This window comes from Muntiacus reevesi, chromosome 11 (genome assembly GCF_963930625.1).
Source record: "Muntiacus reevesi chromosome 11, mMunRee1.1, whole genome shotgun sequence".
Classification (NCBI taxonomy): domain Eukaryota; kingdom Metazoa; phylum Chordata; class Mammalia; order Artiodactyla; family Cervidae; genus Muntiacus; species Muntiacus reevesi.
The window spans coordinates 31,742,229-31,766,105 of record NC_089259.1 but is presented as its reverse complement, the minus strand read 5'-3'; the positions used below and the strand labels follow the sequence as shown (position 1 = coordinate 31,766,105).

The 23,877-nt window shown below is 43.8% G+C and overlaps 1 protein-coding gene across 1 annotated transcript in view; it reads left to right on the top strand.

The window, feature by feature from the left end:
• Positions 1 to 23,877, top strand: part of LOC136144073 (phospholipid-transporting ATPase IB) — a 389,187-nt gene that overhangs the window by 50,815 nt on the left and 314,495 nt on the right. Inside the window, exons 10-20 of the mRNA XM_065901698.1 lie at positions 5,274 to 5,439; positions 8,931 to 9,058; positions 9,889 to 9,966; positions 12,700 to 12,788; positions 15,395 to 15,439; positions 16,207 to 16,282; positions 17,933 to 18,038; positions 18,395 to 18,477; positions 19,972 to 20,021; positions 20,638 to 20,707; positions 22,499 to 22,583. Of these exons, the coding sequence (XP_065757770.1) occupies positions 5,274 to 5,439; positions 8,931 to 9,058; positions 9,889 to 9,966; positions 12,700 to 12,788; positions 15,395 to 15,439; positions 16,207 to 16,282; positions 17,933 to 18,038; positions 18,395 to 18,477; positions 19,972 to 20,021; positions 20,638 to 20,707; positions 22,499 to 22,583 (976 nt within the window). The remainder of the gene's footprint in view (positions 1 to 5,273; positions 5,440 to 8,930; positions 9,059 to 9,888; positions 9,967 to 12,699; positions 12,789 to 15,394; positions 15,440 to 16,206; positions 16,283 to 17,932; positions 18,039 to 18,394; positions 18,478 to 19,971; positions 20,022 to 20,637; positions 20,708 to 22,498; positions 22,584 to 23,877) is intronic.

Below are 23,877 nucleotides of genomic sequence, written 5' to 3'. Positions count from 1 at the left end.
TCCTGAGTATACGTTTAGCAACACTGTCTTCTGCAGCATGGGAGTCTGCACGAAGACCCCTCTGCCAAGGGGACCTCCCGGGAAGGGGTGGGTGAGGCAGGGGCAAGGAGGAGGGCCTAGGGGCCTAGGGCAGTCCTGGTCTTAGAGGCAGGCGGGTTGCTGCAGAGGCTGCACTGGGCGGGAAGGGTCTGTGGCCGCTCACAGAGAGAGGAGCTGGTGAGAGCTGAGAGGTAGCTCTTGAGTGGATGAAGACTTGGGCTTACCTGGGATGCACCTGCTCCAGCCTTCCTGTAGGTCCTCACCTGTCCACCAGCGCTGATCAGAACACGTGAAGTGTGTGGGTTCTGAGTGGCTATGTGGAAGACCTGATCTCCATGAATAGCTTAGCGCCCTGCCACCTGGGAGGGTCCTCACCCTGCCCCAGCCTAGCGTCAGCAGCCAGCGGCCAGAGCTGGGAGCCCCGCCGGCCACACTTTACCTCCGTCTTTATGATGAAGTGACAGAGCACGAGGCACCCGCTCAGTATTTGGGCAGGGCCCTGAGACTAGTTTTCAGGTTGTGCATTTTACAAATGTGACTGCTCTCTAAGATTCCTTGTACCCTGAGTGGTTCTTTTTTCAGGGTGCAGTACTGTTTCTCTATGGAAATCTTGGACTTCCCCGATGGCTCAGTGGGTAAAGAATCCACCTGCAATGTAGGAGACTCTGGAGATGCGGGTTCTATCCCTGGGTGGGGAAGATCCCCTGGAGAAGGAAATGGCAACCCACTCCAGTGTTCTTGCCTGAAAAAGTCCCATGGGCAAAGGAGCCTGGCTGGCTATATAGTCTGTGGCATCACAAAGAGTCATACACGACTGAGCGACTAAGCACGCTGTTTCTCTAGATCATGTGTTGGTGATACAGCTTTGTAACTAAGGCATAAGAGATACTCAAGTGACACTCAAGAATGGTTCTGTCCTCCCTTCGGTGAACAAGGTACACTCAGTGAACTCATGAGGTCTGTGTCCCCTGAGTGAGCTGGGCACCTTGCTTGCCTCTGCATGTGGTAAGCCTCTTTGTAAGGCTTCTTACACGTTGACTGCTCCAGTGCAGAATAATGGAAAGCCCCAGAACAGCTGTGCTAGGGTTGCTGTGCCTTTAGGGCTAAAACAACAAGTAAAAATAATGAGCTTTTAAAAGGAATATAATATAACACACGTAGCTGGAAGCCATCCTGTTTGTGAAATAATATTTCCCGTCTGTACTTGCGCTGCTTGACCGCAGAGAGGAAACACTGTTGCTTTAGGGTTCTTCTTTCTGTTTTTTCAACTCTCACCTCAATGTCTTCCACTCTTCAAAGTTCCCTCACTTCATGTTGAGAGTACTTACTGGTAAAAATATTTCAGTGTCTGATGTTTCTGTTGATTGACTGAATGGGAAAGAGATACCGTCACATTAATAACAGCAAATAGTGCCCCATGCATTGTTCCAAGGAACTTGCATTTATGAACTCACTGATTCCTCACAGCGGTGCTATGAAGAAAATACTAATTGTTGTTCCCATTTTCTAGATGAGGACACAGGCACAGAACCTAAGTAAGTCACCAAAGTTATATTCCCAGTAAAAGAGAGCTGGGATTTGAACCTAGGCAGTCTGGCTCCTTGTTCTGACTAGTACCCTGCTGACTACTTTCTTAGAAGGGAATCAAGATGGGGAATACGTGTAAATCCATGGCTGATTCATGTCAATGTATGACAAAAACCACTACAATATTTTAAAGTAATTAGCCTCCAGCTAATAAAAATAAATGGAAAAAAAATGAAAAAAAAAAAAGAGAAGGGAATCAAACAAAGGAAATCAAATCAAATCAGGCCTAAAGTTCAGGCCTGATTTAAGATTTTGCAAAATCTAACATTTTGGCCTGTTTCTCTCTAGAACTCCATCACTCAGAAGTAGCAGTATTTTCTGAGAATTTTGGAGAGAAACTTATATCAGATTCCTACTTGCATTATTACAGGTTCATCACTACAAGGAGAAATGCTTAGGGAAGGGGGATGAGCAGGTAGACCTTGTATCCCCTAAGTGTGTGGGCTGAAACTGGAAGTTTTGGGGTTTTGCTCTTGTGTTTAATGAAACACAACTTCTCTTAACCCAGTTAACTGACTGGGATTCAAACACTGGGAAAGATCAGAAATTAGTAAACTTACAGAGTCATAGAAATAATGTTTATTGTAAATTTTTTTCCTAAAAATAACTTTTAAAAGGTTGGGGTAGGCAGTCTTAAAATGGGTCTTCTGGATCTTGCCATGAGGCCAAAGGTGATGTGTTGACCCTATCAACTTTGATATGATATTTGATAAGTTGACCTTTACTGATGGATTTCCATTTAGATTCCAGAGGAAATTTTTTAAAAAATCTTCAAAGGATGAATAATTTAGTGAACTATAAAGTGAAACTAAAGTGAAGCTCCAAAATCACTGCAGATGGTGACTGCAGCCATGAAATTAAAAGATGCTTGCTCCTTGGAAGGAAAACTTTGACAAACCTAGACAGCATATTAAGAAGCAGAGACATTACTTTGCCAACAAAGGTCCATCTAGTCAAAGCTATGGTTTTCCCATTAGTCATGTATGGATGTGAGAGTTGGACTGTAAAGGAAGCTAAGTGCTGAAGAATTGATGCTTTTGAACCGTGGTGTTGGAGAAGACTCTTGAGAGTCCCTTGGACAGCAAGGAGATCAGACCAGTCCATCCTAAAGGAAATCAGTCCTGAATATTCATTGGAAGGACTGATGCTGAAGCTGAAACTCCAATACTTTGGCTACCTGATGTGAAGAATGACTCACTGGAAAAGACCCTGATGCTGGCAAAGATTGAAGGCAGGAGGAGGAGACGACAGGATGAAATGGTTGGATGGCATCACCAACTCAATGGACATGAGTTTGAACAAGCTTTGGGAGTTGGTGATGGACAGGGAAGCCTGGCGTGCTGCAGTCCATGGGGTCACAAAGAGTCGGACACAACTAAAAAACTGAACTGAACTGAAGGTGAAATGGAGAAAAGAGTATACATGAAGGAAACGGTGCTATGCTGTTTAGATTCTTATAAGACTACAAAATCACCAGCTTTACAACTCCTAGACTCCCCAGCCTCACAGAAAGTCAGAGTAACAGCAGTCTTGGTTTTGGGGATAGAATTCAGATAAGTTTCAGCCTCCTGTGGTCTCAGATTCTCTATGGAATGTAGGAATGAGTCGCCTCTCGTTTTTATCTCGATTTTGTTTTCACGTTGTGACTTTGTGGTCTTATTTTCAGGGACATTTTCATCCTAGCTCTGTTGGGGTCAGATAGATTGGGAAGAGGGAGGGAGAGAGTGGACTCGAGTTGATGCCGTTTTTATGGCCAGTCAGTGCCCTGCAGGCATCCCGATCACCTGATCTTGCGAGTCAGTGTCGCCTGTGAGGGACAAGGCTCAGGACTCGTGGGAGGAGACTGTGGAGTGGAGCTCCCGCCACCTCGCCCCCGCTCTCCTCTTCTGGCTTCTGCTCTGTTCTCCTCCAGGAAGGGTTGTCACCTCTGCTGTGCTGCGGTGTCGGTTTCCCGTCGCTTCTACAACAAATCGCACAAATGCCTTGGCTTACGACTACATGAAGCTCTTACATGACGTTCTGTAGGGCAGAGGTCTGATGAGGGTCTCATCCACATCGTGGTGTTGGCCGGCAGCCTTCCTCTTTAGAACTTTCTGGGAGGTTCCAGAGGAGGCTCCTTTCTTGCCTTTCCCAGCCTCCTAGAGGCTGCCTGAATTTCTTGGATGGCAACCCACTCCAGTATTCTTGCCTGGAGAATCCCATGGACAGAGGAGCCTGGTGGGTTACAGACCACGGGGTTGCAAAGAGTTAGACAGACTGAGGGACTAAGCCCGTCCATCTTAGGGATTTCCCTGATGGCTCAGTGGCAAAGAATCTGCCTGCCAAAGCGGGAGCCTCAGGTTTGATCCCTGGGCTGGGAAGATCCCCTGGAGGAGGGCATGGCAACCCACTCCAGTATTCTTGCTGGGAAATCCCATGGACAGAGGAGCCTGGCAGGCTATAGTCCATGGGGTCATAAAGAGTCAGACATGACTGAGTGACTAAACAACAATAACATCCATCTTCGGAGCATCAACACTGCATCTTGGCCATTTGTCTGTAGTCATATCTCCCTCTGACCATAGCTGGGAAAGGATTTCTTCCTTTTCTGCTTTTGAAAACCTAAGTAATTAAATTGGGCCCATTTGGAGAATTCAGGTTAATCTCCCTAAGTCAGACCAGAAAAGCCCCTTTGCTTTTAAAGTGACATATTCATGGTCCAGGTCATCCTGAGGAGGAACGTTATTCTGTTCCCCACAGCTTCCTTCAGAGATTTTTAAAAAATGACTTTGAATGAATACCTGTCCAGTGCAAACAGTTGTGTTGACTTTTCCACTGCAGAGAATATGTGGTTCCAAAGGTGATGTGCAGTGGTCCTCAAATCTGGTCTTAATGAAGCTTTCTGGACTCACTCGCTTACTGTGTAGCTGGGCTGGTTTCCCCACCAGCACTGAGAAAGCAGCCCATGAGCATTTACAGGCAGCTGCACTGTCTTTCTGCTTTTGTCGTTGCTTCCTGCCCGTATTCTGTCTGTGATTAGGACCTTAGGACTCTGTTCAGAATTCTCCTGGCCCCTCAAGCTTTCTTGACTCTTCTTTGTTCCTTGTTCACTGCTTTCCAAATGAACTCTTCGTCTATCCATTTCTTTTTGACACCTACTGTTCTATTTTGCATTATTGATGTGTGTGTTTGTGTATGTCTTCCCCACCCCCGCACTGCCCCAATTTAAATTTGAGCTACTGAGCTTAAAAAATAGCTCATCATGTATTAATTACAGAGCTATGTTATTCTTTTGAAGCTTCTAGATTTTCCTGATGTAGAATCTTTGTTTCTCTTTAGCAACATCTTGATTTCTTTAAAACTGGATGTAAATGATGTAGAACCTGCCATGTCTAAGATCACTCAAGTAGCTAATTTTTTGTTAAAATGTAGTCATAAGAAATACAGATTGAATCCCATAAAGTTGCGATGATTTTTAGAGTGTGTCTTCTGTGTTCTTTATGTAAAACTAGATGTTGATTGATTAAAGGTACTACTTTAAAATTTCTTTAAAAGAAAACATAGTCTTTTTTACTTGTTGAATTTGGTTAACTTGCCTCCTTTTCCCCCTCCTCTTGGCCCCTGAGTGTGTTCTGTGACCCTTATTGATTTTAAATGCTCCTGTGCAGAATTCCACCAAAGCCCCTCTCAAGAGGTCGAACGTGGAGAAGGTAACCAACGTGCAGATCCTGGTGCTGTTTGGCATACTCCTGGTCATGGCCCTGGTGAGCTCAGTGGGGGCCCTGTACTGGAACGGCTCTCAAGGAGGGAAGAACTGGTACATCAAGAAGATGGGTACGTGCTGGGCGGGCTGCTTGTGGACAGGGTCCATCCTTCCAAGTACGTGCCATCCTTCCTTCTTCCTCACCCTTGGGCTGTTGTACACAAAGCCCATCTTTGAAGAACCGGAAGGACAGGAGTCTCGTGATAAAGTGAAGGTGGACTCATCTGGGGATTGTTGTATATTCAGATGATTATTCCTTAAAATTACTTATGTTTTGACTGCCCTGGGTCTTCACTGCTGCCTGCCTGCTTTCTCTAGTTGTGGCAAGTGGGGGCTCCTCCCTAGTTGTGGTCCGCGGGCTCCTCACTGTCATGAGAAGGCGCACGGGCTCCAGAGCCTGAGGGCTTCAGTACTTTTGGTGCGTGGGCCCTGAAGTTGCGGCACATGGGCTCAGTTGCCCTGAGGCTAGTGCAATCAGACACATGTCCCCCGCACTGGCAGGCAGATTCTTAACCACCGAACCGCCAGGAAAATCCCAGATGATTCCTTTTTGATTGTTAGTTTGGAGTTATTTTCTTAGTGGTTGCTTTAGGGCTTACGGCATATGTCTTAATTCCTCAGCATCGACTTCAGATTAATACTAGCTCAATTCCAATAAAATACAGAAACTTTACTCCAGTTTTGGTCCATTTTCTCCCTGACTTTGTGTTGTTATTACCACGTCTATCACATCCGTCTTTGTTATCAAGCCCATAATACAATGTTGTATTTACTGCCTACGTAATTTTATGTCTCTTAAAGAAGCAAAAAGAAAAAAAAAAACAAAAACGAGTGTATTTATAGAGTTGTTTCACTTTAACTTACTTATTTACTCTTATTCCCAGTTCTTTTCATTTCTCCCCGTGTATCTGAGTTACCAACTTGTCATGTCTTTGCTTCACATACCTTGTTTCCTGACTTCTTTTTGCTGACATGTATTTTACATCAGGGCTTCCCTAGTGGCTCAGTCAGTAAAAAAAAAAAATTCGCCTGCTCTGCAGGAGACTGCTTGCAGTGCAAGAGACATGGGTTCAATCCCTGGGTTGGAAAGATCCCCTGGAGAAGGAAATGGCAAGCCACTCCAGTGTTCTTGACTGAAGAATCCCATAGATAGAGGGGATGGGTAGGCTATAGTCCATGGGGTCACAAAGAGTTGGACATGACTGAGCAACTAAACCACCACTGCCATGTTACATCTAGATATGTCCATCGTGCAATTTTATAATCTTTTACCACTGAAAAAAATCCATGTGAAAGTATAGAACATATGTAACTATATTCTTTTATAAGTACTATGTAATTACCTTTGTTGCCCTTGTTTCTTTATGTGCATTGAATTGCTGTTTGGTGTCACTTCCTGTTGTCCTGGAGAATTTCCTTTGTTATTTCTTGTAAGGCAGACTGAATAGCAACAAGTCATCCCAGATTTTTATCTTGGACTTCTAGGGGGTCAGCATAGCTTAGAAGTCAGCCAGTGGGTGGTCAGAGGTTGTCCTGACCTTCCCTTGAGCCAGTGAGGGGCCAGTTGTTTGATCTGTGTGTGGCTTCGGAGTTGGCCTCACTGATGGGAAGTTTAAAATCGACCCCACATTCAATCAGGGACTAGAGGCTCACAAGGACTAGTCCAGTCTCCTGAGCAGGTGGAGCCTTGCACATGGACCTGCCCTCTGGACCACCAGGGCTGGGTATAATCTTAGCTAGTTTTCCTTGGCCATCTTTCCGCGGATCTGCCTGTTTAATTTCTGTCTAGTCTGCTGGTTTGTTTGCCCCCACGAGTATTGGAGAGATTGGTCTTCCTTGATCAGGGATGTCTGTTGTTTTTTCACAGTGCCCTGGGCATGGCAGTTTTGTGCTCTGCTTCAGATACTGTCGGATCCCTCAGGCTGTTCCTGTTCTGAGAGTCTGTCCCACCCTGGGATAGAATTTATGCAACTGGGCTGGGGTGGGGGGATGAGAGTCGCCAGTCCTCAGGGCCCTCTCCACCTACCACCCAGAGCAGAACTTAAGCAACGTGGATCTGGGGGAGAGAAGGGAAAAACAGACTTTGGCTTAAATGCCAAAGTCTCCCACTCATTGAGATTGAGCAGTTATTCTTGAATTCATGCTTTTTAATTTTTTGTGTGCTCTATGATTGGTTTCTCAGCCCTTTGAATGCTTGTTTTGATAGTTTTGTCTAGTTTTATGGCTTCTTGTTTTGAGAGAAGATTTGCTAATCTCCTTCCACAGTAATTCCAGAAAAATAAGTAAAATTTAATGACAAAATAAATGATAAGTTGAGTAGTACCTTTGAATATTAAACTTTGAAGTATTTTCTTGGGATAATTATTATTCCCACCTTTCTTTATATTTTAGTTAAACTGATGAAAACATTTTTTTCCCCTTTCCTAGTTATCTCGTATAGAAAGCTCACACATTTTGAACTGCCCAGGAGGACTCTTGTTGCCACTTTACAGATGGAAAAAGGCACTGGGACTTCCATTTGTAGGTTGGGTCAAAATTCCTTGATTTTGGTTCTTGAAACATGGATTTCAACCATGTTGTATGTTTAGCTTCAAACGTGAAGATAGATGAATTTGTATATGTATTAGTTGCAGCATATCATGGTTTAGGTACATAAACAACAGTGACACTGTACTGATATACAAACTTTGTGGAAACTGTCATTTTAATTGCTCAGCTGACGTCAAACTCCAGTACTAGCTGCATGGTTTACAGTGAATACTTTACTTATTTTTGGTTCCTTCAGCGCTTTGTGCCTTGTTATCCTTAGGTTGAAGTCTGAGTAGCTCCAGTGAAAGCCATCAGACTTCACATTTGTGCCATCAGGGTCAGAGCTTTGATTTCAGAGAACTTTCCTCTTGGACACTCAGAGACCCCGTAGCTCCCTCTCCTCTCCTGACTCCTCCTCCTGCCTTAGCCGATTCTGCTTCAGATTCTTCCTTTAGGGACCGTGTTCCATTGAGACATTCTTTCTCTTGTCTTCTATAAATAGGCTCAAAGCTTCGTGTCTGCCTCCCGGTCTACACCTGTTTCGCTGTTCACAGTTGCCCCAGTTTGACCAATTCTCTGGGGTGTCCCCAATGCACTCCTACCTTAGTGAGATTGTAGGTATTCCTACAACCGTCTCAGACACCTGTCCTCTTTTCTGCATCCTTTTCAGTTAGCTGCCTTCTCGCCATCCTCCAGAACTTGTCTTTAGCCTCTGTTCTTCTGGATGGTTTTGAGTGACTGTGACTGTGCTTTCCCATTAAACCCCTGCTGCTGTGGTGTCTGCATGCCTGTGAACTCCCCTTTAATCAATATCTCCTGCTATGTGATCACCTTGGCAGATGCTTACTTCTGCTCACCCCCTTCCCCCAAAGCCTCCTATTGGAAGCTAGTTCTTTATTGGAAGGAATTGTGTCATCAGAGCCTTGTGTATCCACAGTTCATGGCACAGAGCAGGTGCTCAGTAACTATTTGAACTTGAATCTCTAAATAAACGGAGACTAAGTTATGCACATATTGTGGTTTTCTTCTGCAGACGCGACCTCAGACAATTTTGGATACAACCTGTTGACATTCATCATCCTCTACAACAATCTGATTCCCATCAGTCTGCTGGTGACTCTCGAGGTTGTGAAGTACACACAAGCCCTCTTCATAAACTGGGTGAGTATCACACGGGGCTGGAAGCAGAACTGCTGGGGACGTGTCACTTGCTAATATCCTGTCGGAGCCTTAGTGATGAAACTGGGCCTCCAGAAAAGGAAGAGCGTCATTGATTTATGGTTCGGTCTGGGATTTCACTGCCCAGAGACTGGGCAAGGTTGTCCCTGAGCCAGTGGTGTTGGGGACTAGTCACCTAGTGCCTCAGTGTCCTGGGCCGTGAACCAGGCAGGTGCTCTCAGGAGCATCAGTGGGATAATGGAGAGGAAGGCAAGCAGGTCCCTGTCTTCCAGTGCGTGGGGATGAATGGCTGCAGCTGCTCATGCTTTAGAGTCTCCCCAGTGCAGAAGGAAAGCTCTCTTAGGTGTGTCTGCTTAAGTGCTCTTTATATCAAAATTCACAGTGACAGTGAACTTGGGTTCTGTTGCAAGAGTCCAGGTGGAATTTTCAAGGACCCCGCCATGGTTGTGAAGCTCTGGACCTCAGCAGCTGGTATTTGATGACCAGACACTTTCATGTGCATTTTTTTTTCATGGGCATTTTTATTTGCGCTTCACAACAAGCCTTTGAATGAGGTGTTAGCTAAGCTCAGAAGTATGAGTTAGTCTAGGTTAGGAAATGATCATCTGGAAGCCAAATCTTCTAGATATAAATAAATACCATGTTTTCCCCTGTATCTCAGTGTTTCTGTACATAAACAGACCCTGTATTTTCACCACTAAATTAAAAATTAGCATTTATTTGAATTACCTGTTTTGATCTTCTTCTTAATCTAAATGAACGATGGATGGTGGATATTTGCTGAAGTCCTCTCACTCTTTTCTCTCTCTCAGGACACAGATATGTATTATCTAGGAAATGACACCCCTGCCATGGCCAGGACGTCAAACCTTAATGAAGAGCTTGGCCAGGTGAGAGCCTCTTGGGGACTTTGGGACAGTGATGTGAGCACGGGGGCAGACAAGTGTTGGAAGAACTGTGGAGAGATTGTGCAAAAGTAATTCTCCATAAAGGTGGTTTTGATGTCTGAAGAGCTCTGTAGTATTTGGAGGTATTATTCAATACAACTGTTAATTGATCTTGACTTGCTTTTTGAGGCATGGATAGATCTTATCACCTAGAAGATCTTATCACCTGCAACACATTCAGTACAAAAAATATAGTGCAAGGTCACTTTGTATGCAAGATTGTTAATCAGGAGCAAATAAAGGGAAGATGATGGTTAAGATGCTTGGATGTTGGGTTGTTGTTCAGTTGCTAAGTTGTGTCTGACTCTTTGCGACCCCACGGACTGCAGCACGCTAGGCTTCCCTGTCCTTCACTGTCTTCCAGAGTTTGTTCAAACTCATGTCCATTGAGTCAGTGATACTGTCTAAACATCTCATCCTCTGTTGCCCCCTTCTTCTTTTGCTCTTAGTCTTTCTCAGCATCAAGGTCTTTCCCAACGAGTTGGCTCATCGGATCAGGTGGCCAAAGTATTGGAGCTTCAGTTTCATCATCAGTTCTTCCAGCGAATATTCAGTGTTGATTTCCTTTAGGGTTGACTGGTTTGATTTCCTTGCTGTCCAAGGGACTTTATGTGGGGGCTAATGTGAAGGACAAAAATCCATAAAATCTCTCACATGTTCCAGATTTCATCTCTGTAATATTTCAGGGACCCAGTTTCTTTTCCACCATCAGCCCCAAACCCCTATTGCCTTTTTACTGAGTTACATTTTGCATTATGTCCTCATTGTGAGTTGAAATCACTCACAAAGTCTAGGTCTGTTGAATACACTATAATTACAGATTATAATTTCATTTTATTTACTTATCTTTTATAATTCTCCCAACAACCCCATGAAGTGAGTGCAGTGTGTATCAGACTAAACCGGCCTTCTCTTTGAACCCTGCTGCAGTCTTCCAGCAGAGTTAATTTACCTCTCTTCAATGTTTCTGCAACAATCTCTCCAAACATAAATACAGTAAAAAAGAGTGACAGCTATATGCGTCTATTTCCATCCTGGGATTTCTGAGCCTGTTCAAGGGGGTGGAGACGAGGTCTTTGGTCATCTTTGCCTGCCTTCATTACTTTAGCATAATGGTTAGCGTGCCTTTGTTCTCAGATGCTGTTGAACTGGACCCAAATGAAGGATCCAATGTCCTCCAGCCCCCACAATGAGATAGTTCATCCTAAGTGGGAATAGGAAAAGTTTGCATGGGGAAGTAGTTCTGAGTTGGAACTGAAAAGACAAGTCAAAATCCAATAGGCAGAAGAGAAAAATCTTAATTCCTTATTATAAAATTGTCATTTTAAAATATTTTGATATCGTCTTTTAACTTTTAAAAAAGAAACAGGAAGAGATATTGCTTTTTGAAAGGCTGATTCTACTGAACTTTTTATACCCCTAGTCTTATATAAAGCTTATATAAAAACTTGTTTATGGTTAAACATCCATTACTTTAATAGTGTACTGATTTCATATTTCTGTGTACTAATTTGACTTCTTTAGGATCATTAATAATCATTACTTGAAGGCACTTTAAAACTAATCTTAGTATTTGCTTATATTGTATCAGTTAGGAAAAGTCTAGAGTACACAATTCTTGTTATTAATCTGTCTTGTATAAAAACAGTGCAGTGTGACTTCCCTAGCACGATTCTTGGGAATTCCTGGAATCCATCTCACATCCAGCCGCAGTCATGACCCCTCTTTAGAAAGTCACTGAGAAACTGGAACTTTACTGGAGATAGTTCTGTTAATTATGCCCCCTCACTAATCTATGATGTAATTTCCCAGAAAGTTAGACATGGAGTAATGTTACTTATCTTCTGGCCAAACCCTTGTGGACGTGGACGTTGAGTCCTAGAAGGCTGAGGTAACTTTTCCAACGTGCACGATGCAGAGGCTGACCTGGACTCCCTTCTCTTGTGGTCCTGAGTTCTTTGCCCTTTCCCCCATCGGAGCATCCACCCAGGAGGACAGAGCGCAATAGCACACGTGCATTTGGGCTCATCTCTTGTGCACTCAGTTAATCATATCCAAATGGTTTGCTTATTGACTTTCACAGGAATCCCTCTTTTCACCTTTGTATATTGAGAGCTTAGCACATTAAATCTATAGAACTCTGTGCCTTAGAAAGTTACATTAATCTGTTGCAGTGCCATGCTGCCTTTAGGCAACCTCACTATGAGGGTGACTGAAAAGCTTAGTGTTCTGTGCTATTTCAGGACATGCTTACTTAGTACAACCAAGGGATGCAGTTTTAAAAACAATTATTGTGTGGTTGCCACAGTCTGAGTTTGTTGTCTTGATGTATTAAACACAAGAATGAATTCTGTGTAAGTGTCATTGAGATGCCTTGTGGCGAAATTTAGTGCTTACTGATATTAAATGGATTCAGGGCTGTTACTAAAATCTCTTTTGTATGTTTCCACACACTTGGAGTCCAAAATTGTGGTCTTAAGCTTTAAAATATATTGGTTTTATAATATATAGTTATCATATATAACATATATTTAATTATAAAATATGTTTTGCTTGCCTAAGGAAATTTACCTTTGAAAACTAACACAGATTTTGAAACATGTAGAATAAAAGACTTCACTTATGTGTCTTTGCATGTTATTACATTCTTGGCATATATTTTTCTCTTTGATTTAGGTAAAATATCTATTTTCTGACAAAACAGGAACTCTTACATGCAATATCATGAATTTCAAAAAGTGTAGCATTGCTGGGGTAACCTATGGGTGAGTGTCTTTATAACTTACTGAATTTTATTTGTATTCTTCATCAGAAGAAGTTTATTTTTAGCCACTTAGTCAAATACCTTGACTTTCTGATACTTTGAAAGGGTGTTTATAAGGGATTTGGTTTCATAATTACTACTAAAGATATTTAAAACTGAATGAGTCCCAATTTAGAACAGTTAAAACATGGTTATTTCTATAAATACTAACCTATGAGAAATCTCAAGGAATATGTAACTTTATATTTCCAATCTAGTAAGTATACATCTCTACTTCATGTTTTGATCTCAACACTTTCCTTTTTTAAAAGGAGCATAATGCATTTGGCTATGTTCTTATTTCTCAAGGTTTTGTGAGTTTGTATAAATTTTAGAATTATTTTATTTCTGTGAAAAATGCCTTTGGAATTTTGATATGGATTGCATTGGGTCTGTGGATTTCTTTGGGTAGTATAGACATTTCAACATTAATTCTTCCAATCCATGAGCACAGAATGTCTTTCCATTCATTTGTGTTGCTGAATTTCTTTCAGTAATGTATTACACTTTTCAGTATATGATCTTTCATTCCTTTGGTTGAATTTATTCCTAGGTATTTTCTTCTTTTTGATGCAAGTATAAGTGGAATTGTGTTCTTAATTTCTCCTTCTGATAGTTCTTTACTAATGTATAGAAATGCAGCAGACTTCTGTATACTGATTTTGTATCTTGCAACTTCACTGAATTTGTTAGTTCTAGCAGATTTTTGGTGGAATCTTTTAGAGTTTTCTATATATAAAATCATATCATCTATAAATAGTGACAGTTTTGTTTCTTCCTTTTCTATTTGGATACCTTTTACTTCTTTTTCTTGCCTAATTGCTGTGGCCAGGACTTCTAATACTATGTTGAGAAAAAAAATAATAAGAGTGGGCATCTTTGTTTTATTCCTGATCTTAGAGGAAAAGCTTTCAGCTTTTCACTGTTGAGTATGATATTAGCCTTGGATTTGTCATATATTATATGGACTTTATTATACTGGGGTACATTCCTTCTATACCCATTTTGCTGAGAGTTTTTTTCATTATATGTGAATTTTGAATTTTATCAAATGCTTTTTTCTGCATCTGTTGAGGCATATCTATTGGGGCTTCCCTCATAGCTCAGTTTGTAAAGAATCTACCTGCAATGCAGGAAACCCCAGCTTGATTCCTGGGTTGGGAAGATCCACTGGAGAAGGGATAGGCTACCCACTCTAGTATTCCTGGGCTTCCCTTGTGGCTCAGCTGGTAAAAAATCCAGCTGCATTGTGGGAGACCTGGGTTTGATCCTTGGATTGGGAAGGTCCCCTGGAGAAGGGAAAGGGTACCCACTCCAGTATTCTGGCCTGAAGAATTCCATGGACTGTGTATAGTCCATGGGTTCACAAAGAGTCAGACATGACTGAACAACCTTCACTTTCACTTTCTTTCATTGAGGCAATTATATGATTTTATTCTTCATTTTGGTAAAGTGAATGGTGTTGTCATATTGATTTGCAGATACTAAACTGATCTTCCATCCTTAGAATAAATCCCACTTGATCATTGTGTATGACCCTTTTAATGTATTGTTGAATATGGTTTGCTAATACTTTATTGAGGATTTTTGTGTCTGTTATTAAGGGATATTGGCCTGTAATTTTCTTGTGATGTTCTTTTTCATTCGGTATCAGGGTAATACTGACCTTGTAAAATGAGTTTGGAAGTGTTCCCTCTTCTATTTTTGAAAATGGTTGGTATTAATTCTTCTTTGAATGTTTGGTAGAATTCACTAGTGAAGCCTTCTGGTTCCAGACTTTTGTTGGGAGTTTTTAAATTATTGATTCAGTTTCTTTAGCAGTAATGGGTGCACTCAGATTTTCTGTTTAGGTTATATGTTACTAGGCATTTATCTGTTTCTTCTGGGTTGTCAAATTGGTTACCATCTAATTGTTCACAGTTGTCTTTTGTGATACTTTTATTTCTGTAGTGTCAGTTGTAATGTCTTCTTTTTCATTTCTGACTGAGTCCTCTCTTTCTTGGTGAGTCTAGCTAAAGGTTTCTTAACTTGATCTTTTCAAAGAAGCAACTTTTAATTTCATTGATTTTTTTTTTTTCTATTGACTTTTGAGTCTCTATTTCATCTATTTTTGCTCTAATCTTTATTTCCTTCCAACTTTGAGTTTTATTTGTTCCTTTTCTAGTTATTTTCGGTATAAAGTTGTTTGAGATTTTTGTTTCTTGAGGTAGGCATTTATTGCTATAAACTTCTCAGAATTGCTTTTGCTGCATTCTGCAAGTTTTAGTATTTTCATTTGTCTCTAGGTATTTTTGAATTTCATGTTTGATTTCTTCATTGATCCATTGGTTGTTCAGTCACATGTTGTTTAATGATCACATATTTGTGAATCTTCCATTTTTGGGGGGGTAATTGAGTTTCAGTTTCATATCTTGTGATAGGAAAAGATGCTTGCTAGTTCAGTTTTCTTAAATTTACTAAGACTTGTTTAGTAGCCTAATGTATGATCTATGCCGGAGCTTGTACTTTGTGTGAACACCTGTGTTTTTTATCACAGCTCTGTAACTATGCTGTTTCTCTCTCTGGCAGTCATTTTCCAGAACTGACAAGGGAACCATCCTCAGATGATTTCTCGTAAGTATATTTTAACAGTTCTTTATACTTTAGTGGGAAAGGCTTTGGAACAATTTTATATTAGCATTTCTCACCTGATTATTTTGTAAATAAAAGTTGCATGTTATTTCAAGAGAGAACCAGAATAAAAATGAAACATGAGCATGGTTTTAAAAGTCCAATCGTGCTACAGGGCTTTTAACAAAAATACCCAGCTATCGGTCTGATACGTCCTGCTCACTTCCCGCTTCCCAGCATAATATCTTTAAGGTTGTAACATACATGTTGTAGCATGTATCAGAATTTCATTCCTTTGGAAGGCTGAGTAATATTCCATATATATACACCACATTTTGTTGGTTAATTCATCTGTTGTGTGGCTGTCTGGGTCCAGCACGGTTGTGTTTTAGTTGTTCACCCGTGTAATGGTGGGGCTACACTCACTGCCCAGAATCATGAGAGAGGAATGTGCCATGTGTTGCCAGCCTGTGGAGAGATCAAAATTCAAAGATTGAAAGATGGTTTCTACTGAATGCTTATCAGTTTTGCACGACTAAAAAATTATTAAGTCAAAACAATGTAAGTCAGGGACCATCCTTATTTTGTTTATAGTCAGGTGTGAGATTTACTGTCTGGAGGTTTGAAATAATACACAATATTTCAAATCTTTTAAAGTTTAATATAAATTTATAGGTTTTTTATGTGTGGTTCTTTCTGAAGACAGATTTTTCCTAGATTTGAGTTAAAGGAACTTTGGAGCTGAGTAATATCTCCTATTCTCTTCTCAGCCGGATTCCTCCTCCACCTAGTGATTCCTGCGACTTTGATGACCCCAGGCTCTTGAAGAACATTGAGGATCATCATGTAAGGGACATCATTCATTTCTGGGACATTAAACATTTTATGATGCACTTGCATTCATGTATGTATGTAGCATCTTGAAAGTTGCTGTTTTGGAACTTGGGGAAGAGATGTGGCTTCACTTCTGTGGTGTTAGTACTTTAGGAAAATGATCAGTTTGTGAAGAACACTTTGCGTAACTTAATTTGAAGCCCAATTAAGTATGTAGTGAAGTTATAAAGTAAGCACATCAAGATGAATCTGATTGTAGAATTCGCTAACATTTCAGATTTCTGTTGTTTTGTAAGATTTCTGCAAGACTGTTTCTTCATAGTTGTGAATCTAAGAGGTCATGTATTTTGAAAAGTAATTACAGTATCTTTTGGTTAGGATCATTTAGGAAACAAAATATAATATGCAGGATTTATAGCATCCTACTTATGTGCTAGACATTTGAAGTATATTTCCTTTAGCACCTGAGTCAGCTCAGAGAGATGATGGGGAGTTGCATAGAAAACTTGACTTGGCCAAAAGTTACCCAGCAAACAGATGGAGAAATGAGAGTCAGAATCTTAATCTGTTGGAGTCTTAACTGTAATGTCACATTCTGAACTATTGTGGCAAACCAGGATTTACTGCTGGTCCATGTAAACGCATTTTTGTTCTAAAGGCTATCCTGAAAAATACTCACTTTTTCAGTGATCAGAGCATTTTACAACCAGTTTAACCAGTATAAATTAAACCTAATATGACTTTTCTAAAAAAAAATTCAGTTTTAAAATTAGGTAAACTCGAGCAACATTAAAACTATCTTTCCCAAATTTTGTAAAGAGATAGATATACTTAAAACGTTCTCTGAATTTTCAGCAAAGAAGTCTGCTATACCATATTTCAGTTAGTGCCTATTTGTTGATGCTAGAACTTTCCCAGCAGTGTTCTGAGATGTGAGCATGGAAGGCACCCATGCTCCCGGGTTGGGATGCAGCCGTCCTGCTTCAGCCCCAGAGATGCTGACCAGGTGGTCCAGGCTGCACAGAGGATGCTGCTGAAGACTGTGCTCTGTGTCAGGATCACAGACGTTGATACTGTCCTTTCCTGGATTTTGGTTTCAGAGGTAGATGGTGCTACTTGGCTAGAGGTCCTCTAAGCAGAAAAGTGGCATCTCAGAAGAACCTTCTGTGGAGGAGGGGAGTGTTAATTAAAGATGTTAAAGAAACGAGCACCTGTGAGGACTTGCTTTCTGATAAAGGACTCAAGCGTCCTCACTGTGTGTTAGGTTGAGAGTGATAACACAGATGGATGGCTGCAATGGTCTGTTCACATTGGGATGGTGAAGGGTAAGAAGGAAGTACAGGTGACAGCAGCAAAGGATTTAAACTGTCAAACAGCAAACTGGCCAATAAGACTCATTCGTTTACAAATAGTTTAAGGGCTTAGTTCACACCAAACACCTTGCTGGGTACCAGGAGTAGGGGGTTGTGAACCGCAGGAGATGGGCTGGATGGTGAGCAGGTGTGAATGGAAGGGTGCCTGGAGTCCACACCGGGGCTCCTGACCTCTATTCTGGGGGGAGCAGGAGGGGACCCCTGGATTCTAAGCAGGAGGTCCCTTGAGCCCGACCCTGAAGTAGGTCAGGGGCGTCCTGACAGCCACTGACCTCGGCTCCGTTTGCAGCCCACGGCACCCTGCATCCAGGAGTTCCTGACCCTGCTGGCTGTGTGCCACACCGTGGTCCCCGAGAGGGATGGGGACAGCATTGTCTACCAGGCCTCCTCCCCAGGTGAGACCCCGCGGCCACGGTGCTCGTTGCCCCCTTCCCCGGCCCCTGGGCGTTTGCGGTGCTGTTGCCGGCCCTGCCAAGCCCCGCCGTGTGCCTCCGGGCTCCCGCTGGCTGCAGAGTGTCCTGGGGGACTAGTTCCAGGCCCACGGCTTCTCCTCTGAGGGAGGTGCTCCTCTCGGGGCCCTAGCAGGGGGTGAGGAGCGAGTGGGCACTTTCTAGGTCCTCAGTCTTTACTGCACGGAAGACCAGGTGTCTGCCGCTGGTGTGGGTCTTTTTCGTGTGAAAAATAACACTTGCTGAACAGAATGCGATCCTTCCCAGAGACGAGTCAATGCCTCCTCTGTTCTTATTGACAGACGAAGCCGCTTTGGTCAAAGGGGCCCGGAAGCTGGGCTTTGTCTTCACAGCCAGAACGCCCTACTCTGTCATCATCGAGGCCGTAAGTGACAGCCCCGGGCACCGCCGGATGCTCCTGGTCACCTGCTTTCTGGAAGGCTGTCTGTTAGATATAATACATCTGTTGTAATTAGGAGAGCTGGTTGTCTGAGAAACTAGGCGTGTTGAGAATTGACAGGTTGTGTGGTTCTGCTGGCTCAGTGTGGTGTGTTTTTATGTTGTTGGCTCAGGGTTGTGTTTTTGCATTTCTATCACCTTTCTCTCTCAAAGGCACTACCCATGGTCTTCCACCCGCTGATGTGGAATAACGTGCAGGAGAGAACGTGGGAGGCCTGATACTGGGTCTGTGGTTGTTGGGATTAATTCCCTATCCATCCCCCGCCCCAACCCCATCCTCAGGGGCGGGTCTGTGTCTGTCTCTCTGAAGCCCTTGGTCTCTGACTCTGGTCTCTGGGGCTGGCAGAGGATGGTGTTGGCACTTAAATTTTTTTTTTTTTTTTTGATATGGGTTTTTTCCCCCCTTAAGATCAAGGAGTTTGATTTTTTTCTGAGTTTCCCTCTCAAGGAGCTAGAGGGAAAATTTGGGGATAAGAAAAGGTTTAAATCAGGAATGAGGTCGGATAGGGGTCTTGGGGTGGCGTAGGGACACGGGTGGGTGGGATGGGTGTTTTCTGTAATGAGCCGAGAGGGGCCACACTCACTGTCTTGGTGGGTGAGGGTCTGTGGGCAAGTCCTCTAATGATCCCCACCCTCGGTTTGGGGATGACTCATGGCTTTTTACAGCTCTTAGCTTTCTGCATCCTCGGATCTCATGGATGCATGTGAAGTGCATGTCCATCTGGTGTAATAAATCCGTGTTGTTCCTGACCTGGCAGCAGCCCATTCTTTTACTTACATGCAAAACTTACAAAATATCATATTCCAAGTTGTTTTCAGAATTCCCCTGAATTTGGAGTGTGGACATTTGGTAGCAAAACCTAATGGGACTGCCACGGGGCTGCGTCTGTTCTGTGTGACTCTCAGCTAGCCACATGTCTTGCTGCACAGGCTACAGTCCACGGGGTCACAAAGAGTTGGACATGACTGAGCGACTAATACTGCAGAAAACCCATGTGTTGTATAATGGGGTGCAGTCCCAGTCCCCCGGGAAGGTAGTGGGATGTAGTTGTGTGTATATACTTCTACGAAATGTGAAAAATTCTGGATTCGTGAGCCTAACTGGCCCCAGGTTTGGGATGGACCTGTGTAGCTCTTGTCCTTTGTGTGTCTTGGAAGTGACTCTTGTTACTAGCTGGCCACTCCTGGTGGAGGAAATTAGAAGCTTCCACCAGAAGGGGGCGCTGTGACCCTGCCAGACTAACTGCGGGGACCTGTACAGGTTGGAAGTCGTCTGACCGGGAATAGATGGAGAGAATGAGGATGGAGGAGGGGAGGGGAGGGGGGCAGGTGTGTGTAGAGAGGTTTGTGAGTGGGGAGTCGGTTGTTTTGAGATGTTAATTCTTCGCACTTCAGGTAAGAGCTTTTTTTTCCCCTCTAGATGGGACAGGAACAGACATTTGGAATCCTGAACGTTCTGGAATTCTCCAGGTATATTTTTCTTTTCTTAAATTCTCTCTATATATACTGATCAGCAAGAAGAAGAATCAGAGGGAGAGGGCGGGTCCTGATGGAAGATGTGCAAGGAGGAACGTACTGGGGGTCGGGGGTGCTGGGGAGGAGCCATGGAGGAACCTCAGTGCTAAATCACAAGATTCTCAGAATCTATCATCTCTTTCCACTCCAGTCAAAAGAAGGCAGGATGAAATGCTTTTGAGTGAAGTGGATTTGTATTCAATCTTCCCCTTTGTTACTTGGCATGTGACTGGATATTTTTGAGCTGTGCAATAAGAGTACATGGACAGAGTATCATCAGAAGAAAATTAGATGCACAGAGGAGGCACTCAAGGTTTCCATTTCTGTCTGTCCTGCCACATCAAGAGCTGTGCTAGTGAGTCTCCCTGGTAGGGAAAAGAATAGGTTTATGTCCCTTATATGTAAATAAGAGGGTAGGAGGCACACCAATTTCGACTTGGAGGAGGAAGGTAGGGAAGATGGAGATTGGGGCAGCCAGACCACCTCTTGGGCTGCTTGCTGTTTAACCACAGGATGTGATCCTGTAAAACAGCAATGACAGTTTTTTTCCTTTGTGTCTTTACCCTTATAGCGACAGAAAGAGAATGTCTGTGATAGTGCGAACTCCTTCAGGACAGCTTCGACTCTACTGTAAAGGGGCTGTAAGTACTGGCTGGTGTTTGCATGGTGGGGGACTCCTGCTTCTCCCTTACCTGCCATTCTCAGCACCCCTCATGGTCACCCAGGTTGAAAGGCTGCCGAAGCTCAATGAGAGGTACAAGCCCTCTGACTGTGACGGGGGCTCAAGCCAGCGTGGCCAGGACAGTCAGTGGTTGGTTTCAGAAACAGTAGCTGGCTGTGTCCTCCAGAATCCTTGGTGTGGGAATTCTGATTGCCGTTTTCCACCCTTGCGTTGTGACTGTGACAGATGCAATCATTTGTGTTGACCTATGATCTTTTAGGGTTTCCCAGGTGGTAAAGAAGCCCCCTGCCAATGCAGGAGATGTAAGAGATGTGGGTTCAGACCCTGGGTCAGGAAGTTTCCCTGGAGAAGGGCATGGCAACCCACTCCAGCATTCTTGCCCAGAGAATCCCATGGACAGAGGAGGCTGGAGGGGGGGCAACAGTCGATGGGCTCTCACAGAGTCAGACAAGACTGAAGTGACTTAATCTTTTAAGGACTCTGATGTGTCTTTTTTCTTTAGTAGTTGCCCTCAGTATTTGTGGTTTTTATTCACCACAGAGGCTGTGTGGCAGGCTTGAGGCAGTGTCCATCTGTGGCCCATCATCATGTCTGGTCCCCTATGGTTACTTCCTACATCAGGCTTTTTGTCCTTTCTGCCTCCTGGTCATTGAATCTAAATCTTTAAGGAAAGATGCTGTTGTTTATGAGCCTAACTCACAAAACTACATTCTGTAACGCTGTGGTCTTATGTGTTGAAGGAAAGCTTTATTAAGCTCAGTTCTTGAGTCTGTGTCAGGAAATATGAAATAAAACTAGGATCAATGATGTGTTGAAAATCTTACTGATCTTTACCAATTGTGGGAAGAAGTATTTGAGGACACTGTAACCAGAGTTTTTAAAAGTGGGCAATGTGTGTGAACTCTAAAGGCATCCTATGTGACTTCATTAAGGTCCAGATTATGTTAGGTTTGCAGTGCACCAGGCTTCCCTGTTCTTCACCATCTCCCAGAGTCTGATCAAACTCAAGTGAGTTTGTCGGTGATCACTTGAGTCAGTGATGCCATCCAACCATCTTATCCTCTGTGTTCCCTTCTGCTCTTGCCCTCAGTCTTTCCCGGCATCAGGATCTTTTCTAATGAGCTGGCTCTTTGCATCAGGTGCCCAAAGTATTATAGGATTTAATTTTTTTCCAACTTGCCTCCCCCCAAACCAAACTAGATTTCTTAAATATTTGGGAGATGCCTAACACTGTGCCATTTGTAACATATTTGCTGCATGATCTGTAGCCTGCAGTCCTCCAGCCCTACTTGTAGGTCGTGAATAATCCCTGGGTGATGAACTCTCTATACTGTGTGTTCTCAGCTGAATTGGATTCTGTGCTGGGCAGGTTGTGCCTGCCCCCAGGTGGGAGTCCAGCAGCGCTAGGAAGAGGCCCTGCACTTGAACAGTGTAGGCTGTGTGTTTATGCTTGCCACTTCTGCAGAGGGTATTATAAACTCCACTGTGAGCTTCACAAACCTGGGTGAACATGGGCCCCTTTGTCTCCCTGATTATGTATCCTCCTGACACTCGGGGTCCTCCCCGATTTGTGGACCCACAGCCGATTTGCTTTCCACAGCTCATGACTGCATCCAGCCCAGAGCTGTCCTTCCCCTTCCCCACTCAGGCGTGTACTGGATCGAAACCAGGAAGTCAGAGCTGGGCTTGTGGCACTGAAGGGTCAGCTGGCCTAAGGGTGTGCTAATTACAGCGTTTCCCTGTTTTATAGGATAACGTGATTTTTGAGAGACTTTCAAAAGATTCAAAATACATGGAGGAGACTCTCTGCCACCTGGAGTACTTTGCCACAGAAGGTGAGTGGAGTTTGAAATGTTATTTCTGCCAGCAGAGCCGTGCTTTCAGGGCCACTCCGGTGAGCCTTCGCATTCACGTGTCATCTCTGGGCGGCGCTTGGCTTGCTTCACAGGCGGATGGTGGTTTCGTGCCAACCCCGTCCCCACCTCTGGTGTTCTGTGCTGCTGCCAGTGACAAGAGTTGAGGCCCCAGACCAGCTGTGCTCTGTGACCTACACGGGAACCCCCCAACTTTTAACCCGGGGGACGCGGGTGAGGCAGGTTCACACCTGATGCTGCACAGAATCGTCTTCTAGTTCATAGTCCCTTTCTGGGAAAACTCCCCTTGTTGTTTTCCTTATGACCCTTGACTTCCCGTGAGAATAACCCACTGAACCCACAGAGAACAGGAAAGGAGTTCTCTGCAGGGCTTTAGACAGACTGATGTCCGGCTCCCCTGCACATGGGTGTAATGAGACCTGGGCCCCTGCGTGAGTGCCGGCCTCTGCTTCCTCATCTCCCTGGGCTCCCGTGGGCATGTGTATCCACGTCTGTGCACACATATGCACACACCTGCACACACGGCGATGTAGGGGAGCACACATGGAAACACACATGTACATGTGGGAACACAGTCCCACTCAGGGACACATGCACATATGGGAACACACATGCATGCAGGGACACACACACACGGGGACATAGAGGAACACACATGGGAACACACATGCACACCTGGGAACACACATGCACACGTGGGAGCACACTCTCGCACAAGGACACATGAACACATGGGAACACACATGGAAACACACATGCACACCTGGGAGTGCACTCCCACACAGGGACACATGCACACAGGGACACATACACACATGGGGACATAGGGGAACACACATGAGAACACACATGCACACCTGGAACACACATGCACACATGGGAACACACACACACATGGAAACACACTCCCACACAGGGACACATGCACACAAGGGAACACACATGCGCACCTGGGAATACACATGCACACCTGGGGACACACATGCACACATGGGAACACACACACACATGGAAACACACTCCCACACAGGGACACATGCACACAAGGGAATACACATGCACACAGGGACACATACACACATGGGGACATAGGGGAACACACATGAGAACACACATGCACACCTGGAACACACATGCACACATGGGAACACACACACACATGGAAACACACTCCCACACAGGGACACATGCACACAAGGGAACACACACACACATGTGGGAACACAGTCTCACACAGGGACACATGCACATAAGG